The 19,341-nt window shown below is 30.9% G+C and overlaps 2 protein-coding genes across 3 annotated transcripts; both read left to right on the top strand.

Annotated features, from left to right (window-relative positions):
- Positions 1–8,230: 8,230 nt before the first annotated feature.
- FMN/FHY (riboflavin kinase/FMN hydrolase) lies at positions 8,231–11,151 on the top strand. Of its 2 annotated transcripts, XM_079010771.1 has the most exons (12): positions 8,231–8,443; positions 8,564–8,598; positions 8,825–8,954; positions 9,045–9,231; positions 9,322–9,452; positions 9,539–9,608; positions 9,689–9,754; positions 9,936–10,090; positions 10,188–10,283; positions 10,377–10,528; positions 10,611–10,694; positions 10,780–11,151. In XM_079010771.1, exons 2-12 carry the CDS (start codon positions 8,584–8,586, stop codon positions 10,927–10,929), a joined length of 1,236 nt encoding a protein of 411 aa, XP_078866897.1. In that variant the 5' UTR covers positions 8,231–8,443; positions 8,564–8,583; the 3' UTR covers positions 10,930–11,151. The 2 variants fall into 2 exon arrangements, with proteins under 2 accessions (XP_078866897.1, XP_078866898.1); XM_079010772.1 differs by lacking the exon at positions 8,564–8,598 and having other exon boundaries at positions 8,232–8,443.
- Positions 11,152–11,592: 441 nt separating this feature from the next.
- Positions 11,593–14,780, top strand: LOC145062988 (Transducin/WD40 repeat-like superfamily protein). The gene is made up of 14 exons (XM_079010585.1): positions 11,593–11,896; positions 12,034–12,096; positions 12,227–12,282; positions 12,359–12,439; positions 12,550–12,623; positions 12,806–12,888; positions 13,112–13,218; positions 13,290–13,432; positions 13,505–13,552; positions 13,670–13,722; positions 13,834–13,918; positions 14,010–14,076; positions 14,174–14,290; positions 14,402–14,780. Exons 1-14 carry the CDS (start codon positions 11,697–11,699, stop codon positions 14,512–14,514), a joined length of 1,290 nt encoding a protein of 429 aa, XP_078866711.1. The 5' UTR covers positions 11,593–11,696; the 3' UTR covers positions 14,515–14,780.
- The last annotated feature ends 4,561 nt before the right edge of the window (positions 14,781–19,341 follow it).

Genomic DNA, 19,341 nt, shown 5'->3' with positions numbered 1-19,341 from the left:
GAATATAAAATACTAACCTAATATTCGACAAGAATTTAATCTCAACCAGCGTGATGTTGTTTCTCAGTGATGAAAAAGTCAGAGAAATTACAGAATTGATGTATATATACAGGAAATTATGGTATGTATTTTAAAAATGATTTGGGATGATATCAGTTTCCGTAAATATTGGATATGAGGATAATTTGAAATTTGAACAACTAATAAAGCGTATAAACCGATATTTATTTACAGTTAATTTCATAAATGTTGGATTTAGTTGGTTAATTTAGGATTGAAATAATGATTCAAAACAACGTCTGTATATAGAGGGATTTTTACCAAATATGTATGAGTATTTTTGTATTATTTAAAAGCGCAAGAAATCATATATGTAGAGGAAGGGCAACATGGTAAAATCATATTGGCCAAATTCTGCTAGGAGATGAATGACACGTGGATCAATGAGTTTTTTATTAAGAAGGAAGATCTAATAGAAAAAATTAGAATCATGCCACAAGACAATTAAGCATTATAGAATAGAGACAAGTGGCAATATTAGGTTTTGTTTATTGGAAGAGGTATATATATATATATATATATATATATATATATATATATATATATATATATATATATATATATATTAAAAATATGAGTTTTTTGTAGTTTTATGATACAATCTTGGGGGTATCATCAGGGCTGGCCCTAAGGCCCGGGCAAGCTGGGCGACCGTCTCGGGCCTCACGAAAGCTTGGGGCCCTAAGTAAAAATTGTTATATATATATATATATATATATATATATATATATATATATATATATATATATATATAGTTCTTAGGTATATGTATTTGAAATTCTTCGAAATATAAAGTAAGTTATTATTGTCATAGTTGGTTGGAAGTAGTGTCAATGCCTTGACAAAACAAACCTCCCAGGTTCGAATTGTTTTTGTTCCATTTTTGCCACTTATTACAAGTAGAAACTTTTACAACCCTTCATGGGCCTATATTTAGTCATAAGTGGCACACAACCCCTTATATTTATATTTAGCTCATTAAACTTTTACAATCCTTTACGGGCCTATATTCCATAAAAATAATGTTTTTTTTTCTTTTCATACGAGGATGTGAATAAACGATTGTTTTTTTCACATGTATTGATTCTTAAATAGTTATATATAAAAATCATAAATTGGTCAATATTTTATGTTTGTTATGTGTTTGAACCCAAATTAGTGAGAATCACCCAAATAAAAGAAGAATTACAATGAGAATCATCCAAATTAACTTATACCTCTTAAAATTCAAGATATGACTAATATGCTTTATAATATAGTATTTATACAAATTGTTCCAAAATTGTATCTTTAAAATGATAATGACTTACATCCAACAATATATTAAAACTAATAAATTAAGTATTATATGTTAAAAGTTAAAAAATATAATTTTATAAGTAGAACTAAAGATATTATTTTAATAATGAAATTTAGTTTATATATGATTACAATTTAGGTTTGATATTTATTTAACCTAGTTAAGCAAATTATAATTATTATTAGAAAGAAATTGAAAAGTCATGAGAGTTTCAAATGAATGTGGTGAAAAGAAAAATGCATGGGAGTTTCAAATAAATGTAATGTTATATTTAAATTAAGACAAAACTGCAAATTTGGTCCTTGTGGTTTGCAAAAACCTTTGGATAGAGTCCAAAAAGTTTTCAGCTTGCACTGAAGGTCCAAAATCAAGGTTTTTCATTGTTTTTGGTCCAAAAAAACTTGAAAAGTCGATTTTACCATTTTCATTTCTTTTTTTCTATTTTCTTTATTTATTTTGGTATTTAAATAATTAAAAAAAAATAAAAAATAAAATCTCTCTCTCTCTCTCTCTCTCTCTCTCTCTCTCTCCCAAAACACAATCAATAGCATATACATACATACTCCCTTTTTTTCTTGATGATGGTTCATAAAATCGATTTGTGTGTGAGTTTTGTTTCTGGAAATCGATTTATGGGTGTATATTCATAATCACCCACCATCTTTTTAACAAAATAATGACCATTATCTTTCCCCTTTCATCATCTCATTCCAGCAAAATTATCACCACACCTTCGTCTTTACTGGAATTCGATACTCGTGTATCTAGGGTACTGGATTGTAATACACTTATGATCGATCTTCATCATCCAGGCACCCATCATAACTGATTCTTAATGAGTTGTGTTTATGTGCTCCCCTGTTGATGCTGAAAAACGATCTAGACCTTCTTCTCCATCGATCCTCTCTTTCCTCCAAACCGACGTTGCCGCCTTTACCCTCCGGTGAAACCAGCGTCGCTATAGTTGGCGCTGCTCTAAATATCAGATCGTCGGCCCTCTGCGACGTTCCATCCACATTCGATTGGGTCGATTTTTTTGTTCAGATGTTTCAGAAATAGATCCATGACAACGTCTCCTGTTTTAAATATCCTTAACATTGATATGTGTGTACTTCTCCTTTATTCTCCTCATCAAATCTACATCTTCACACACATACACACACAAAGAGAGCGAGAGAGAGAGATAGAGAGAGTGGGTCGATTAAATCACAACCCCTAGTCAAACTTCTTCTTTCTTAATACATATTTTTTCGAGTTGCAATTTGATCATAAGATTAATCGAAGAACATGGAAGATGGGGATGATGGGTCTCGATGGTGGTTATTTTCATGGATGACCCATTTTGGGGCTAGAGTTGTTTCTTTGGGTATGTTTTCTTGTTGATCGAGTTCTAGTAAGTAAACAACATGGATAAAGGAGGTGATGACTATTCTCTATGAAGCACATCGTCGAAAAATGAGTTTTACCTATCCTTAAACAAAATCCATGCAGGCAATCCATACCCTTATTTGAGGAAGAAGATGGATCGGGTGCTTTTTGACTTTTTGGAGAGAGAGAGAGAATAACTATTTTCTTTTATTTTTATTTTTAAATTAAAATAGTATTTGAAAAATTAAAAAAATACATGAAAATGAAAGTAAAAGGTTATAACCGTCATTTCAAGTTTATTTTGGACCAAAAACATAGAAAAACTTTGATTTTCGACCTTCTATGCAAACGAAAAACATTTTGGACCTTATCCAAAGTCTTTTGAATACCACAAGGACTAATTTTGTAGTTTTGTCTTAAATTAACAATGTAAGTATTTTGTCCAAACTGTTCAAAAGTTGTAGCTTTAAATTGATAATGGTTTACATATAATAACATATTAAATCTAATAAATTAAGTATAATATGTTAAAATTTAAATACATAACTTTATAAATAGAAGTAAATATATTATTTTAAAATTGAAATTTAGTCTATTTATGATTACGCTTTAAGTTTGATATTTATTTAACCTTATTAACCAACTTATAATCATTATTAGAATGACACTACAATTTATCACTTTTAACTATTTATAAAATATTATTTGGGTTGTTTAATTTAAATAAAATTTATATTTAAGTTGAGCCTGTAATGTTATATTTTAATTAATAATTTAAGTATTTTATACAAATTGTTCAAAAATTATACCTTTAAAATGATAATGGTTTACATCCAACAATATATTAAAACTAATAAATTAAGTATAATATGTTAAAAGTTAAAAAACATAATTTTATCAGTAGAAGTAAATATATTATTTTAATATTGAAATTTAGTTTATATATGTTTACACTTTAGGTTTGATATTTATTTAACCTAATTACCAAATTTTAATTATTATTATTATAAAGAAATTGAAAAGTCATGAGAGTTTCAAATGAATGTGGTGAAAGGAAAAAGAATGGGGGTTTCAAATGCATGAGATTCAAAAAAAATGCTAGCTTTATAAGTATGTATGATATATATATATATATATATATATATATATATATATATCTTATACTATATTATAAAGCATATTAGTCATATCTTGAATTTTAAGAGGTATAAGTTAAATTTTTTTTTGTACAAATCAATTATGCTGAAATAATTCATTAATACTTGTCAAAAGTTTGAATAATAGATATAAAGAAAATAATTAAGAAATTCAATTTGAACCAAAATGAAAATCTTAAAATATTAAATTCATGTATAAAAATTAATTTACATTTCTTAAACGAAACATCAATATTAATTAATTTACACCAATAGTATAAACATGCAATATACACATAATGTATAAACATAAATATTATATTTAATATATTATAAAACATATTAGTCATATTTTGAATTTTAAGAGTTATAAGTTACAAATCTTTTTGTACAAATCAATTGTGTTTAAATAATTCATTAATACTGGTCAAAAGTTTGAATAATAGATATAAAGAAAGTAATTAAGAAATTCAATTTGAACCAAAATGAAAATCTTAAAATATTAAATTCATATATATATATATATATATATATATATATATATATATATATATATATAAATTAATTTATATTTCTTAAACGAAACACCAATAATAATTAATTTACATCAATAGTATAAACATGAAATATAAAAATAAGGTATAAACACAAATATTGTATTTAAAAGTGGTAATTTTTTATTACATAATAACTAATAATAAAATCTAATAAATTTTTCCTGAAAGAAACTATTTGCCAAAAAAGTTATTTATCGCCGCCGCTTTACACGGGCATATATATATATATATATATATATATATATATATATATATATATATATATATATATATATATATATATATATATATATAAAAGTGGAGAATAACTTTCTATTTTTAACATTTTCTTTCACATTTTGTTTATTTGTAGCGTTTCTTTAGGGTAAACAATAAAACAAATGCAAAAAAATTACTCTTAATGGTTGTGGGTTTAGAGCAAACAAATATTGAAAGAAAAATATTGATTTTGTAATTTGTAATTGTGATTTAACTTTTATTTGTTTGTTTTAGATTTTGATGCACATTATGTTTTTGTTTAACATTATTATAATATTATGGTTGTGTGTTTGTTTGCACATTATAATTTTGATACACATTATGTTTTTGTTTTAGATTTTGATGAAGCTCTTTCCAAAAAAGGAAACTGATTAAGGGGAAAAAATCGATATGGACTTAGTGCTAACTATGATATTTTCGTTTTTTTTCTAGAATTCTATATATTTTATAATCGTGTATATTAAATTATAGTAACATGAAGGGCTCATTTTTTTTTTTTATATTTTCTCCGAGCCGTTGATTCGTCTGGACCAGCCCTAATTGTTATCTAAATGTTTTCATTAAATATCGAATATTATGAACCATACATGTTACTATAACATCAATAGAAAGAAATTTTTAAAATTAAAATTATTGAAAAGCTAATTAAGATCATCTATGTCATAAGAAAGATTGAATAGTTTGACTATATTATGCATCGGAAAAGATATCTTGGATAAAATTTACTTTGATACTATTAATAGTGATTTTGCTTAAAAAAAAACTCATTAATATATTTTTTTTGTTTTCTTTACTATGTTTATGTAATAGGGTTCAAAGCATGTTATAACATTTTTATTTTGTTTTATGATATATATATATATATATATATATATATATATATATATATATATATCTTATACTATATTATAAAGCATATTAGTCATATCTTGAATTTTAAGAGGTATAAGTTAAATTTTTTTTTGTACAAATCAATTATGCTGAAATAATTCATTAATACTTGTCAAAAGTTTGAATAATAGATATAAAGAAAATAATTAAGAAATTCAATTTGAACCAAAATGAAAATCTTAAAATATTAAATTCATGTATAAAAATTAATTTACATTTCTTAAACGAAACATCAATATTAATTAATTTACACCAATAGTATAAACATGCAATATACACATAATGTATAAACATAAATATTATATTTAATATATTATAAAACATATTAGTCATATTTTGAATTTTAAGAGTTATAAGTTACAAATCTTTTTGTACAAATCAATTGTGTTTAAATAATTCATTAATACTGGTCAAAAGTTTGAATAATAGATATAAAGAAAGTAATTAAGAAATTCAATTTGAACCAAAATGAAAATCTTAAAATATTAAATTCATATATATATATATATATATATATATATATATATATATATATATATAAATTAATTTATATTTCTTAAACGAAACACCAATAATAATTAATTTACATCAATAGTATAAACATGAAATATAAAAATAAGGTATAAACACAAATATTGTATTTAAAAGTGGTAATTTTTTATTACATAATAACTAATAATAAAATCTAATAAATTTTTCCTGAAAGAAACTATTTGCCAAAAAAGTTATTTATCGCCGCCGCTTTACACGGGCATATATATATATATATATATATATATATATATATATATATATATATATATATATATATATATATATATATATATATATATATATATATATATATATATATATATATATATATAAAAGTGGAGAATAACTTTCTATTTTTAACATTTTCTTTCACATTTTGTTTATTTGTAGCGTTTCTTTAGGGTAAACAATAAAACAAATGCAAAAAAATTACTCTTAATGGTTGTGGGTTTAGAGCAAACAAATATTGAAAGAAAAATATTGATTTTGTAATTTGTAATTGTGATTTAACTTTTATTTGTTTGTTTTAGATTTTGATGCACATTATGTTTTTGTTTAACATTATTATAATATTATGGTTGTGTGTTTGTTTGCACATTATAATTTTGATACACATTATGTTTTTGTTTTAGATTTTGATGAAGCTCTTTCCAAAAAAGGAAACTGATTAAGGGGAAAAAATCGATATGGACTTAGTGCTAACTATGATATTTTCGTTTTTTTTCTAGAATTCTATATATTTTATAATCGTGTATATTAAATTATAGTAACATGAAGGGCTCATTTTTTTTTTTTATATTTTCTCCGAGCCGTTGATTCGTCTGGACCAGCCCTAATTGTTATCTAAATGTTTTCATTAAATATCGAATATTATGAACCATACATGTTACTATAACATCAATAGAAAGAAATTTTTAAAATTAAAATTATTGAAAAGCTAATTAAGATCATCTATGTCATAAGAAAGATTGAATAGTTTGACTATATTATGCATCGGAAAAGATATCTTGGATAAAATTTACTTTGATACTATTAATAGTGATTTTGCTTAAAAAAAAACTCATTAATATATTTTTTTTGTTTTCTTTACTATGTTTATGTAATAGGGTTCAAAGCATGTTATAACATTTTTATTTTGTTGTTTTGTGTTAATAGTTTTAGGTTTTTCGACTCCTAAGGCTTGTCCCAAAGTTTTTTTTTTTTTTTTTTTTTTTCGTTTTCATAGGTAGGAAGTCCTCAAATTGTATTAGTATTTTGTTCTAATTAATAAAAAAAATTTCAGAGATCCCACCCTTCTTTACCAAAAAATATATATATCTATAATGTAGGGCCCTTTTTTTTTTATTACGCCCCGGGTCTCAAACTGTCTTGGAACGACGCTAAATATCATTAAACATTTTTGTTTTGGATATTAAATACCTTTGGACCGACCGTAAATGTTAGTATATAAATAAGTGAATAGTTAATAAATAAATGAATGTACACAATTTGTGAATAAAAAAACATGGGTAAAAGATATAGATAAATGTACATTGTTTAACGATTTAACTTCACAATCTAAAATAGATATTAAAGATAATGAAAAAAATAATACAATTAACGACGACAAAGAGTGAACATATAGAAGTTATCAACATAGGATTAACACATAGCACGCTATTAATTAACCCAAAAATATAACAAACTTTAAAAAAAATTAAAAACAACTAACAATCCTTACTAAAATATAATATCTGAGATTTTAAAAGTATTCATGATTTATAATGGTGTAATAGCAAGATTCATGCCATATCAAATATATAATATTCGATACATAATAAAAATATGTATATAGTCAAATTATCAAGATTCATGCCATGTCAATTTTACATCTTGTTAAATACTTTATTAATTTTATCTTTAATCTATCTTGTAATTTCATGGTAATTTATTATTTAATTTCTTAATCTTATAATTTATAATGTTTCTTTAGTTATTTTCATGTTTATTATTTTATTGTTGTTTATACATTTTTTGATATAAAAATATTTCTAAGATAAAAAATGAAAAAGTTGAAAAATAAAACTTAAAGGGCTAAAAATGAAAACATAGAAAACTCTTTGGTTATTTAGTGCTACAAAACTAGCCGCGGATGTTCTCTCTGATAGCGCTTTGATTTATCAGTCGAACAAAACCACAAACAATTCGCCGTCGTGACCGTCGTCTAGTCCGGCGACTGATGTTTCCGCCGCCCTTTGTCATCAATTTGCTATAATCGTTGTATCTGAAACTTTATGCAGCAGAAATTGTGTCGGTCGTAGTTCTTTGTTGTCAATTTGCAAACTAGTTTCAATTTGAAGGTACGTATTACTTCATATCTAGATTGAACATTTAAATTTTGATTATCTTGCAAATAATTGATCGATTTCAGTTTGTTCCTTTTTTTTGGTAATCTTCATACCTGATATCATGAGAAACAGATGTTTGATGAAATGCCTGAATGCAAATTGTGCAGGCATGAACTCGAAGTACCTCTTTTTACTTCTTAGATTGATTATGTTTGCATTATAAATGGACTCAAATATATGATTCTTTAGAACCAGTTTCAATATGATGATACTGTACAATTTTTCATAAACTTTTTAAATCACAATTGATCTATTCCCTTTTATGCTTTCTTTTTCCTTGTAACTTGCTTAAAGTTTCACACACATCTAAACTAAGCTCTATTGGTATTGCAGAAGTTTGTAAATGCAAGTCTAAAATCTGCTGGAAGAGTTCTGATTTTAACAACAAACTGGATGATGAATTCCCTAAGGAAACTGGTTTCATGTGTGATCCTTGACCTGGATGGAACTCTTGTAAATACAGGTAAGCTTCTATGAAAGTAGGTGATTTATTACCTTGTTTGCTTTCTGATGCATATATGTTGATGGAAGTTAAAAAGCTCTATATTGACAGATGGCATTGTGAGTGAAGTTTTGAAAGTTTATCTGGTTAAGTATGAGAAGAAATGGGATGGAAGAGAGGCTCATAAGATTATAGGGAAAACACCTATAGAAGCTGCAGCTGCTATTGTGGAGGATTATGAGCTTCCTTTATCCAAAGAAGACTTGCTATCAGAAATTTCTCCAATGTTCTCTGATCAGTAATAACTAATAGCCTCACTCTTTCCTTTTAAGTTTGACTTATTTAGACTAAATACTAATCTAGTTTTTTTAATTATTCTAATTATTAGATGGTGCAAACTTAAAGCACTACCAGGTGCATATCGTTTGGTTAAACATTTAAGAGGACATGGAGTGAAAATGGCATTGGCTTCTAACTCTCCACGAGCTAGCATTGAAACAAAGATAAGCTATCATGATAGTAAGTTGGAATTTTTATATATTGTTAATCTCCTGTTTATTCATTTTAAACTGTTCTCTTACTAGTTTAAATCTTTATCTATGCAGCTTGGAAAGAATCCTTTGCAGCAATTGTTGCTGGTGATGAAGTGAAAGCAGGAAAGCCATCTCCTGAAATGTGAGATAAAAATGTTGACTTTTTTTTTTTCGGTTTAAATTTTTAAATGAGATGACTTTTTACATGATTTTCATTTTCAGATTCTTGGAAGCAAGCAAAAGGCTAAACATTGATCCTTCTAAATGTCTTGTCATTGAAGATTCACTGTGAGTTTGCTCTTCTTTAAATAACTTGACTAGCGGCTATTTTCGATGATGAAGACGACAAGGGCATTTTTGTCTTTTACACAGACAAGAGACCGAGAGCAAAGTCCCTGTCCCAATATATGTCAAACACAGTACAATTTGTTCTAATCTGTTTTTGTTTTGTTATGTCATGTCATGTCAGACCAGGTGTTGCAGCTGCTAAAGCTGCTAATATGGAGGTGGTGGCTGTACCATCACTTCCAAAGCAGTCACATCTTTACACTGATGCTGACGAGGTGATCACTTCACTTCTTGACCTACATCCTGAAAAGTGGGGCCTACCCCCATTTGAAGATTGTAAATTTCTCTCACTAATTTAATCCATATTCCATTAAACTTCACTTATATTTCACACATTTTTTAATAATTTAATTTTTTTTTTTCAAAATTTCAGGGATAGATGGTACTTTACCCTTAGAACCTTGGTATATTGGTGGTCCTGTCATCAAGGGGTATGGCCGTGGCTCGAAGGTGCTTGGAATACCAACAGGTTTCCAATTTTACCCTTGGAATTTTCATGTATTTCCATGCTTACCCCTGGTCAGTTTTGTAGGGTTAATCGATTATGATTATTGTTTTTCAGCTAATTTATCAGTAGAAGGGTATGCAACTGTCCTTTCTGAAAATCCTGCGGGTGTATATTTTGGTTGGGCCAAATTATCAAACCATGGTTTTTACAAGATGGTTATGAGCATTGGTTGGAACCCGTATTTTAATAACACCGAGAAGACAATTGTAAGGGCAATTTGGGAACTTTATAAAAACCTAGTTAAATCTTGAAACAATCGGTTTCTAACCCTTTTATTTGTAAATTTAGGAGCCATGGTTGCTTCATAAGTTTGATAAAGATTTCTATGGTGAAGAATTACATCTTCTTGTTGTTGGCTATATCCGGCCCGAGGTACTCTCCTAAATTCATCTTGTTACTCTGTTACCAATACACTGATACTGATACACTGATACTGATACTGATGGAATGATGGCAGGCAAACTTCCCATCGCTTGAAAGCTTAATTGCAAAGATACATGAAGATGGTAAAAGAGCCGAGAATGCGCTTGAACTTCCTTTATATGCCAAGTACAAAGATGAAATGTATTTCAAAAGCATTGCACATGGGCAAAATAGTCATTTGTGACCTCTATTTTTATGGTGTTTTGAAAATTGGTTGAGCATAAACTCATGATATTAATATACAAACATGTACTGATTTTGGATTATCAATTTCGAAAAATAAATGTAATTTGGACTTTTACAATGAGGTGGTGGCATGTATACACATAGTGGTGTTCACTGTTCATTAATCATGCCACTTGAAACTTGTTATCAGACTTTATAAATAAACTTACATATTTACTCATTCTCTGTCCATATGTTCTTTTTTTACATATTTTATCAATTTATGAATAATTAAATAGAATAAAATGCAACAAGTAGAATAGTAAAACATTTTATGCAAGATGCAATTTATGTTTTGATTCTCTCAAATGAATAAATTCCAACAATCTAATCAAACAGAAAATTGTCACATAATCATGCAATCTACAAGTATCTTTCCTATGTTCGAATCAACGAAGACATCCCATGGATCATTTTTTTTTATTCCATTGCAAGTTACTACTTCTGAATTCTAATATAACATAGATAGTAGTTGATAAAGTAATGAAGATATATTATAAAAGTAAAGTGATATGAAAACAAATATAATGATATATTTGTAGGACTTTTGGAAAAAAAAAATTCATGAATATATTTGTAAACATTATATTTAGGTTCGTAACTTGAACAACCCTACCACTAACCATTAGCATTAGAGCAGCTCTTTTGTACGTTTTGGCGGGCACTCTTAAATTAACAACTCACTCTAGTGTACTTACCGCTTCCTTCTCCGGCGGATTCAGTAAAATGGGGGAGCAGGAACAAGAAAGCGTCGAACTTGAAGCCGTAGAAGTCATGGAAGAACAACCGACGACCGACGATCAATCTGACTATTCCTCTTGGCCGCCGGCGATTCGTTTTGATATTCCTCCTCACAAAACCTACCATTTTTCCAGACATTTCAGAGCCTCGTCTAACCCTAATAACTTCCTCAAGGGCGTTAAATGGTAAAATTGCCATCTATTGTTACCAAATTGGAGTTTAATGCTAAGATAGAGTTGATACAGTGGATGTTTTCATTTCAATCGTATCACCGTCCAGTGGTTATGCGTTGCTTATGGTGATTAATGCTGGTTCTCTGTAGGTCGCCGGATGGTTCCTGCTTTCTGACGAGTTCTGATGACAATACTCTTAGTTTATTCACATTGTAAGCAACTTCTATTATCAATTCTACCATTTATGCTGTTTTTGCGCTTTCTGAATTAGAAGCTGCAAGTGTTCTCCAAAGGATGAATAATCTGTATACAATTGGAATCATTCTCTTTTTTCTTTTACAGACCAGATTATGACAACTGTATAGACGAAAAGGCTTGTTCTTCAGCTGCTATTGAAGGTTAGTTTTCTTTTTATCAGACACCTAAAACTAAATCTTTATTAATTTATCTTCTCATCACACTTTTGATTTGCAGATTCATTTCCTGCAAGCCTTGCTTTGACTGAGGGAGAAGCCATATATGATTACTGTTGGTACCCTTACATGTCTGCTTCAGGTTCTTTTTTGTTGATATCCTTTTTCTTTCATTATTAGTAGATTATCCAAAGATACTTGGCATGTAAATCAGCAGTTAACAAGAATTATGTTATTCTGATTGTATTGTAGATCCAGTCTCTTGTGTGTTTGCAACCACCACTCGGGATCATCCTATTCATCTTTGGGATACTAGCACAGGACAGGTGCTTCATCATATTCTTTAATCTTAATATTTAATTAAATTCCCCTAATTGAATATAGCATGTGCTTTGGTCTTGATTTATATCATTGAATCTTTATATTAGTCATTATTATTATTCATGTCATGGATAATAATTGTGGTAATACTTTATTAACACTTGATTGATTCAACATGGAATTACAGCTACGTTGCACATATCGAGCATATGATGCCATGGATGAAATAACTGCTGCCTTCTCAATCGGTTTCAACCCCTCAGGAACAAAGTAAGCTTATACTATTTTAAAGGACTACAACACATTTTCTTTCATCTTTATTTTATTTGTTTCTTATAGAATCCTACATTCCTTTCTTTCTGTTACAACATTGTACTTAAAAAAATCCACAATGCCATATAATTGGTTAGACTTTTCAAAGTACAATTTCTTAATAAGAAAAATAAATGAATGAAAGTATGTTGCTATATAAATATTAACTTATTTGATTCAGGATATTTGCTGGCTACAACAAATCCATCAGGATATTTGATATTCATCGCCCTGGTAGAGATTTCCAACAACATTCAACCATCCAAGGAAACAAGGAAGGACAAGCAGGTTGGTGTGGTTAACTACAAGGGTATTTTGGGTATTTCACTAATAATATGAACTTTCTTCCTTGCATTCAGGTATCATATCATCAATTGCCTTTTCTCCAAGTCATACAGGGATGCTTGCTACAGGGTCTTATAGTCAAACTACAGCAATACATAGGGAAGATAATATGGAACTCTTATATGTCCTACATGGTCAAGAAGGTGGGGTTACACATGTAAGTAAGGCAGCTGTATATATGCATATTTATATCTAATCATGGTTGAAAAAATGACCGTTTTACCCTCAGGTTCAATTCTCCAAAGATGGGAACTATCTTTACACCGGGGGACGAAAGGTATGAATATGATGCTGTCTACATCTAACATACCCTTCTTGACCATTTTAATGCAATTAAATTTCTATTTATTTTTTAATCAGGTAATTTTATTAAAGTAATTGTTTTTTTTTGTAGGATCCATATATACTTTGTTGGGATATACGCAATACAGTTGAAATTGTATACAAGTAATAGCGTCTTGTCTTTTATTCTCTTTAAGTGTTGTCTGTATGGATAAAGTGTTTTCTGAATAATAATTTATTTTTTTATTTATTATTATTATTTTGTTGTTAATTTAGGTTATATAGATCATCAGAGTCCACCAATCAACGGATACAGTTTGACACAGAGCCATACGGTCGATATCTTGGTACTGGTGGACAGGTAATTTTTATATTTTTATGATTAAATTTCATTTTCATTTTATAACGCTTTTCAGAATATAATTATATTATAAAAAATATTGTAATTCTAGGATGGTTTGGTACATATGTATGATCTTCAAACGGGTCAATGGGTATCCAGCTTTCAAGCTGCATCAGGTACTACTTTTCTCAAAAAAAAAAAAAAAAATTAAAACATTATTTATCCGGGTAACACTTAATACAGACAGAAGTTAATTATATGTTTTTGATGCAGACACTGTTAGTGGTTTTTCTTTCCATCCGTTTTTGCCAATGGCTGCCACGTCATCAGGGCACCGTAGATTTGTAGGCCTTGATGAGTCTGATGAAGAGTTGAGTTTGACTTTACGAGGTATTTATTTTATAACACTTTTTTTTCTTTCTATATTTGTGGTTCCTATCAGGTCCCACCTCTCTTCATTATATTAAGAATGTTGTTAATTGCTCGTTTGGTTGTTTGTAGATGACGAGAATTGTGCTTCAGTTTGGGGTTTCTCAGTTTATTCAGCTGAGGATTATGCTGCAAACGCGAATCTTGGAGACTCAAATGGTCAACTTGATCAAGAAAACTCATAATGTGGGTCCCAATTTGACACCCCCTAAATCGAGAGCAAGTTCTTGTCTCGTCTTTTTGGATTGGATCAAATAGTTATAATTATTTTTCCATTGACATCATCGAATCTATCTGGTACAATATCGTACAACCTGTTGTGTTGTGTCTTGTTTGGTGTAACAAACTGGCCTAATTAGAAAAGATGGTCTGATGACTGTCCAGTGTAACGAAAAGAAATGTCTATTGAATATGGACCGACATCATTTATATTATTCTATTGTTTGTTTAATTTTGAGGGTTTTGATAATTTGGTAAATTCTGAATTACATGCGACACTTCTAGTATGATATTTGGATTTTTAGAAAAGGGATAATGACTTAAAAGGGTAATGTATTTTTTGATTTGTACACATTTAGTCACTGACTTTTATTTTCGTCTACATGAGATAGCCATATGGTGGTGGGATAGGTTGAGGTGGTCCTGCTATATGTTGTAGGCCAAGATACCTAGTGCGGGCCGGCTGTAAAGTGTAGGCACGGAGGCTCGAGAAGAGTGGTTGGGTTAAAGCGCCATGCTGACAAACCCTGGGTATTCCAGTCTGATGACTAATTGGACCTGTTGTATGTTGGCTGTAACAGTCCGAAATCTCAGGTATTGTTAAATTATGTTTTTGGGGTGTTTTAAGAGGGGACTCGGCGAGTTAGAGCCTAGACTCGCCGAGTAGGACCGCAGACCTGGTCGCGGGTTCGCGACTGGACTCGACGAGTCCAGATATGGACTCGGCGAGTCGGCGCTGTTTAGCGAAAACCCTAGCCGTTCAGGTTTGGGACGTATAAAAGGGACTTATAGGCCGTCATTGTTCGTCTTTAGTCGACTGAGAAGAACCCTAAACGGCTGTGGGCATCTAGAGCAAGATCGAAGGATATTAGGGCCTTGAAGAAATTGTTGTGCAAGGAGGAGAAGAGTTTTGGCTAAAGGAACAGCAAGGGATTCGAGTTCTGCGGTTTGGGGACACAGAGAGTGCGTTATTCAGGTAATATTTCGGATCTTTTCTGTTATGTTGATGTGTGCATGGATTTAGGGTTTATAGAACCCATTTGGTGATTAGATGGATTAGTACCTTATTACCCAAACGACTATAACCCTGTATTAGGACCTTTAGAGGTCCAGAAGGTCCCATGCTTGTGTATTTCGGGACAATACTTATCTCAGGAAGCAGTTTGATCGACTGCATGGCATGGACTCGACGAGTCCGACGAACAGACTCGGCGAGTAGCTTGGAGATTGACTGGAACTCGTCGAGCTGTTCTTCAGACTCGGCGAGTGGAGTCGGGGTGGCCCCGCGATTCTTCCACGAGGATCTCGTCGAGCCAAGAGGGATACTCGACGAGTCGAAAGGGAACATCAGGGAAAGTTGGGGAGGACGTCTAGACTCGCCGAGTCGCCTTTGCACTCGCCGAGTCTGGTCAAGTTGACCGTTGACCGTTGACCAGAGTTGACCTACATGTAATTTCTTAGAGTCAGTTGTCTTGAAAGATAAAAGTATTAATAAGGGATATATGATATTATAGGAAGTCTGTAGCTCGGCGGATCGAGTGCGAGTGATTTCAGGAGTCGCTAGCTTTCATTACCCGCGAGGTGAGTCCTCTCACTATACTGTACCCGGAAGGGTTTGACTGTGTGACTGGAAGGTCGGATATGATATGTGATATGTATGCTATATGTGGTAAGTTATTTGTTATATGTGCTATGTATGTCATGGGCCGGAAGGCGATTATATTATGGGCCGGAAGGCGATATGTTATGGGCCGGAAGGCAAAATGTTGTGTGATGGACCGGAAGGTCGGCGTGGGTAGGACCGGAAGGTTTACCCAGCAGGGACGGAAGTCCCCTGAGACACATGGACCGGAAGGTCAGGGCCTGGAAAGGCGTATGTGCGTAAGTTGTATATTGGGGAACTCACTAAGCATTTATGCTTACAGTTGTTATGTATGTGTTTCAGGTACTAGCGAGGACCGTGGGAAGGCGCCGGCGTAATCGATACACACTGAAGGATGTTTTTATGATCTTGGGATTTAGATAGTTTGTATTTGACATGACACTTAAATTATTTGCCTTGTTTTGAATGGAAATACTATTTTTTTTTAAATGAAAAATTTGTTTGAAAATTTGCGTTGTTACATTGGCATTCCAGTCCAATAACTAATTGGGTCAAGCTATTCAAATATGATGAGTGTGGGCTCATTATGCATGATAATACGTTTGTTGTAACGAGTATTTTAGGGAAAATTCACTAAACTTTGTGTTTACCCAGTTGTTTATGTTTTCAGGTTTTATTGTTGATCGTGGGAAGGCGAAAGCATGATTGTACACACTCATCAACAGTTTTGAGGATTCCGTGTTTCTTATATTACTTTGATTTTCGATAAATGTATTTTGGAATAAACATTTTTTTCTTAATAATGGATATATAATTAGGGACTTTTGCCTTATTTAAAAATGAAAACTTTTGGTTGTGAAAATGAGACGTTACACATAAACATCAACAACCCATACACTTCATCAATGATTGTCTCACGTAAGATGTGAGAAAAACCTAAAGAAATCATTCATAAGTATTGAATGAGTAAAAAAACAAAAATGTCTTTTTTTGAAACAAAAAACTATTAATGACTAAATGTGTACAAAAATATTAAAGACTATATGAGTCACGTAAAACACTAATGCCCCTATAGAGTAAGGATATTTTGCTATCAATGAAACCCAAAAAAAAGTGCCTTTTGGCATCAAACATGTTTTGTGAGATAATTTGAGGATACTTAACTATTCCAATAAGATGTAAAATTTATTTTATAACTTTGATTGCAAAAGTTCTAGAGTCTTCATATTAAGGGTCATAAACCCATTAGATTTAGTTGTAGTCCTTCGGTTTCAAGGTAAATTTCGGAAAATCCAAGGTATATGGTGTTGGGGCATCGAGTTGTGAAACCGCATTTGCTGCTAGAATACTTGGCTGTGAGGCTCGTTGTCTACCTTTTACCTACCTTGGAGTACCAGTTGGGGCAAACATGAACTTGGTGAGGAACTGGCAACTAATCATTAACAAGTTTCAATCCAAGCTCACGAGATGGAAGGCAAAAACATTATCTTTTGGGGGGAGACTAACTCTTATTACTTCTGTATTGGGAAATCTTCCCACGTACTATCTCTCGCTTTTTAATGCTCCCCTAAGTGTAATTGAGAGGCTTGAAAAGATAAGAAGATCTTTCCTATGGGGGGAAGTGATGAGAAAAATAAAATTCACTGGGTTTCGTGGAGCAAAGTCACTAGCCCTAAACAGCTATGAACATTGCTCTGTTGGTTAAATGATGGTGGAGACTAAGGAATAATACATCAGCTCTGTGGAGAAAGATTATATGTGGAGTTCATAACCTGTTCAACAAACCGAAAGATTATCTCTCCAAGAAATCTCTCAGTGGTGTGTGGAACAACATAGCAGGTGTAAAAAAATGACTTGGAATCTATGGGTATAAGTATCAATGACATATTTAGACAATGTGTCAAATCTGGGGAGAACACCCAGTTCTGGAACGATATTTGGATTGGATCATTAGAATTAAAAAAGGTATATCTTGCTCTTTATGATCTAGAGGCTCAAAAGAGATGTGTGGTGAAGGACTGAATAAATGAAACTGGTGGTACCAGTTGGTGTTGGAAGTCTAACCCATCAAATTGTGGGTTACACAACTGTCTATCAAGTCTTGTTCAGGATATTGGATCGGTTAAGTTGCATCCTGGATCAGATTATACATATTGCTCTCTTGCCCCTGATGAAATTTATAGTGTTCCTATCCTCAGACATTTAATTGAACTCAAACATGCCAGTAATTTTTCTCATAATCTGATCAGCTGGTGTAAGTTAATTCCCATAAAGGTGTTATGCTTCGTTTGGAGAGCAGTGCAGGGTAGTATACCTTGTGCTATGGCACTTATCAGAAGAAACATTCCTATTGATTTCATATTCTGTGGTCTATGTGTAAATCAGCAGGAAGATGCAGATCATATACTCATCAACTGTCCGTTTGCGAGTATGGTTCGGAGAAAAATTCTCAGTTGGTGCGGGATTGATGATATGGTAGTTAACACAGTAAGTGAGTTCATTGGCATTACTTCTAAATGGGGAAACTGTGTAAAGCTTAGAAAAAGACTCACTGCAATTTGTTATGGAATGTTATGGGTTCTATGAAAATCAAGGAACAACAGACTATTTCAAAGGTCTGTATGTTTCCCTACTCAAGCGGTCGATGATATTAAGTCATTAGTTTATCTATGGCTCAAATGTAGGGGTAAAAAAGGAATTTGTAGTTGGGAGAGTTGGAATGTATCCCCCTTTTCTATTTTCTGATATGTAATTGACTGTATCTCCTTGGCCATCGTCTAGTTTCTTGCTAGCATGGGTATATTTATAAAATTCTTAGTCGTTTCCAAAAAAAAAATAGTTGTAGTCAATATAAGATAATTGTGGAGACATTTGATAACTGTTTAATTTTAGTAATGTTGGTGAAAAGGCGAATAATGTTGGTGAAGAGGTGAATAAGAAGCAGTCGGTTTTTATTAAAGAGTGTCTAATATATGTCTTTTTGATGAATCTTTTATAATATCTTTAAAGGTCTCTAGACTATACACCAAATTTGAAATTTTCGATATAATTTTTTACTTGGGGACATTTAAAGTTGATGGTAAATTATTAAAATCGCAATTATTACTATCTATAAACATACCTACTTAATGTACAAAATTTCATATTGTATATAACATATATTTACCCAACAACTAAATGCAGTGAATAA

Source organism: Lactuca serriola, chromosome 7 (assembly GCF_051521515.1).
Source record: "Lactuca serriola cultivar US96UC23 chromosome 7, Lser_US96UC23_V15, whole genome shotgun sequence".
Lineage (NCBI taxonomy): Eukaryota > Viridiplantae > Streptophyta > Magnoliopsida > Asterales > Asteraceae > Lactuca > Lactuca serriola.
The sequence above is the reverse complement of the archived record's forward strand: the minus strand, read 5'-3'. Positions and strand labels throughout refer to the sequence as shown.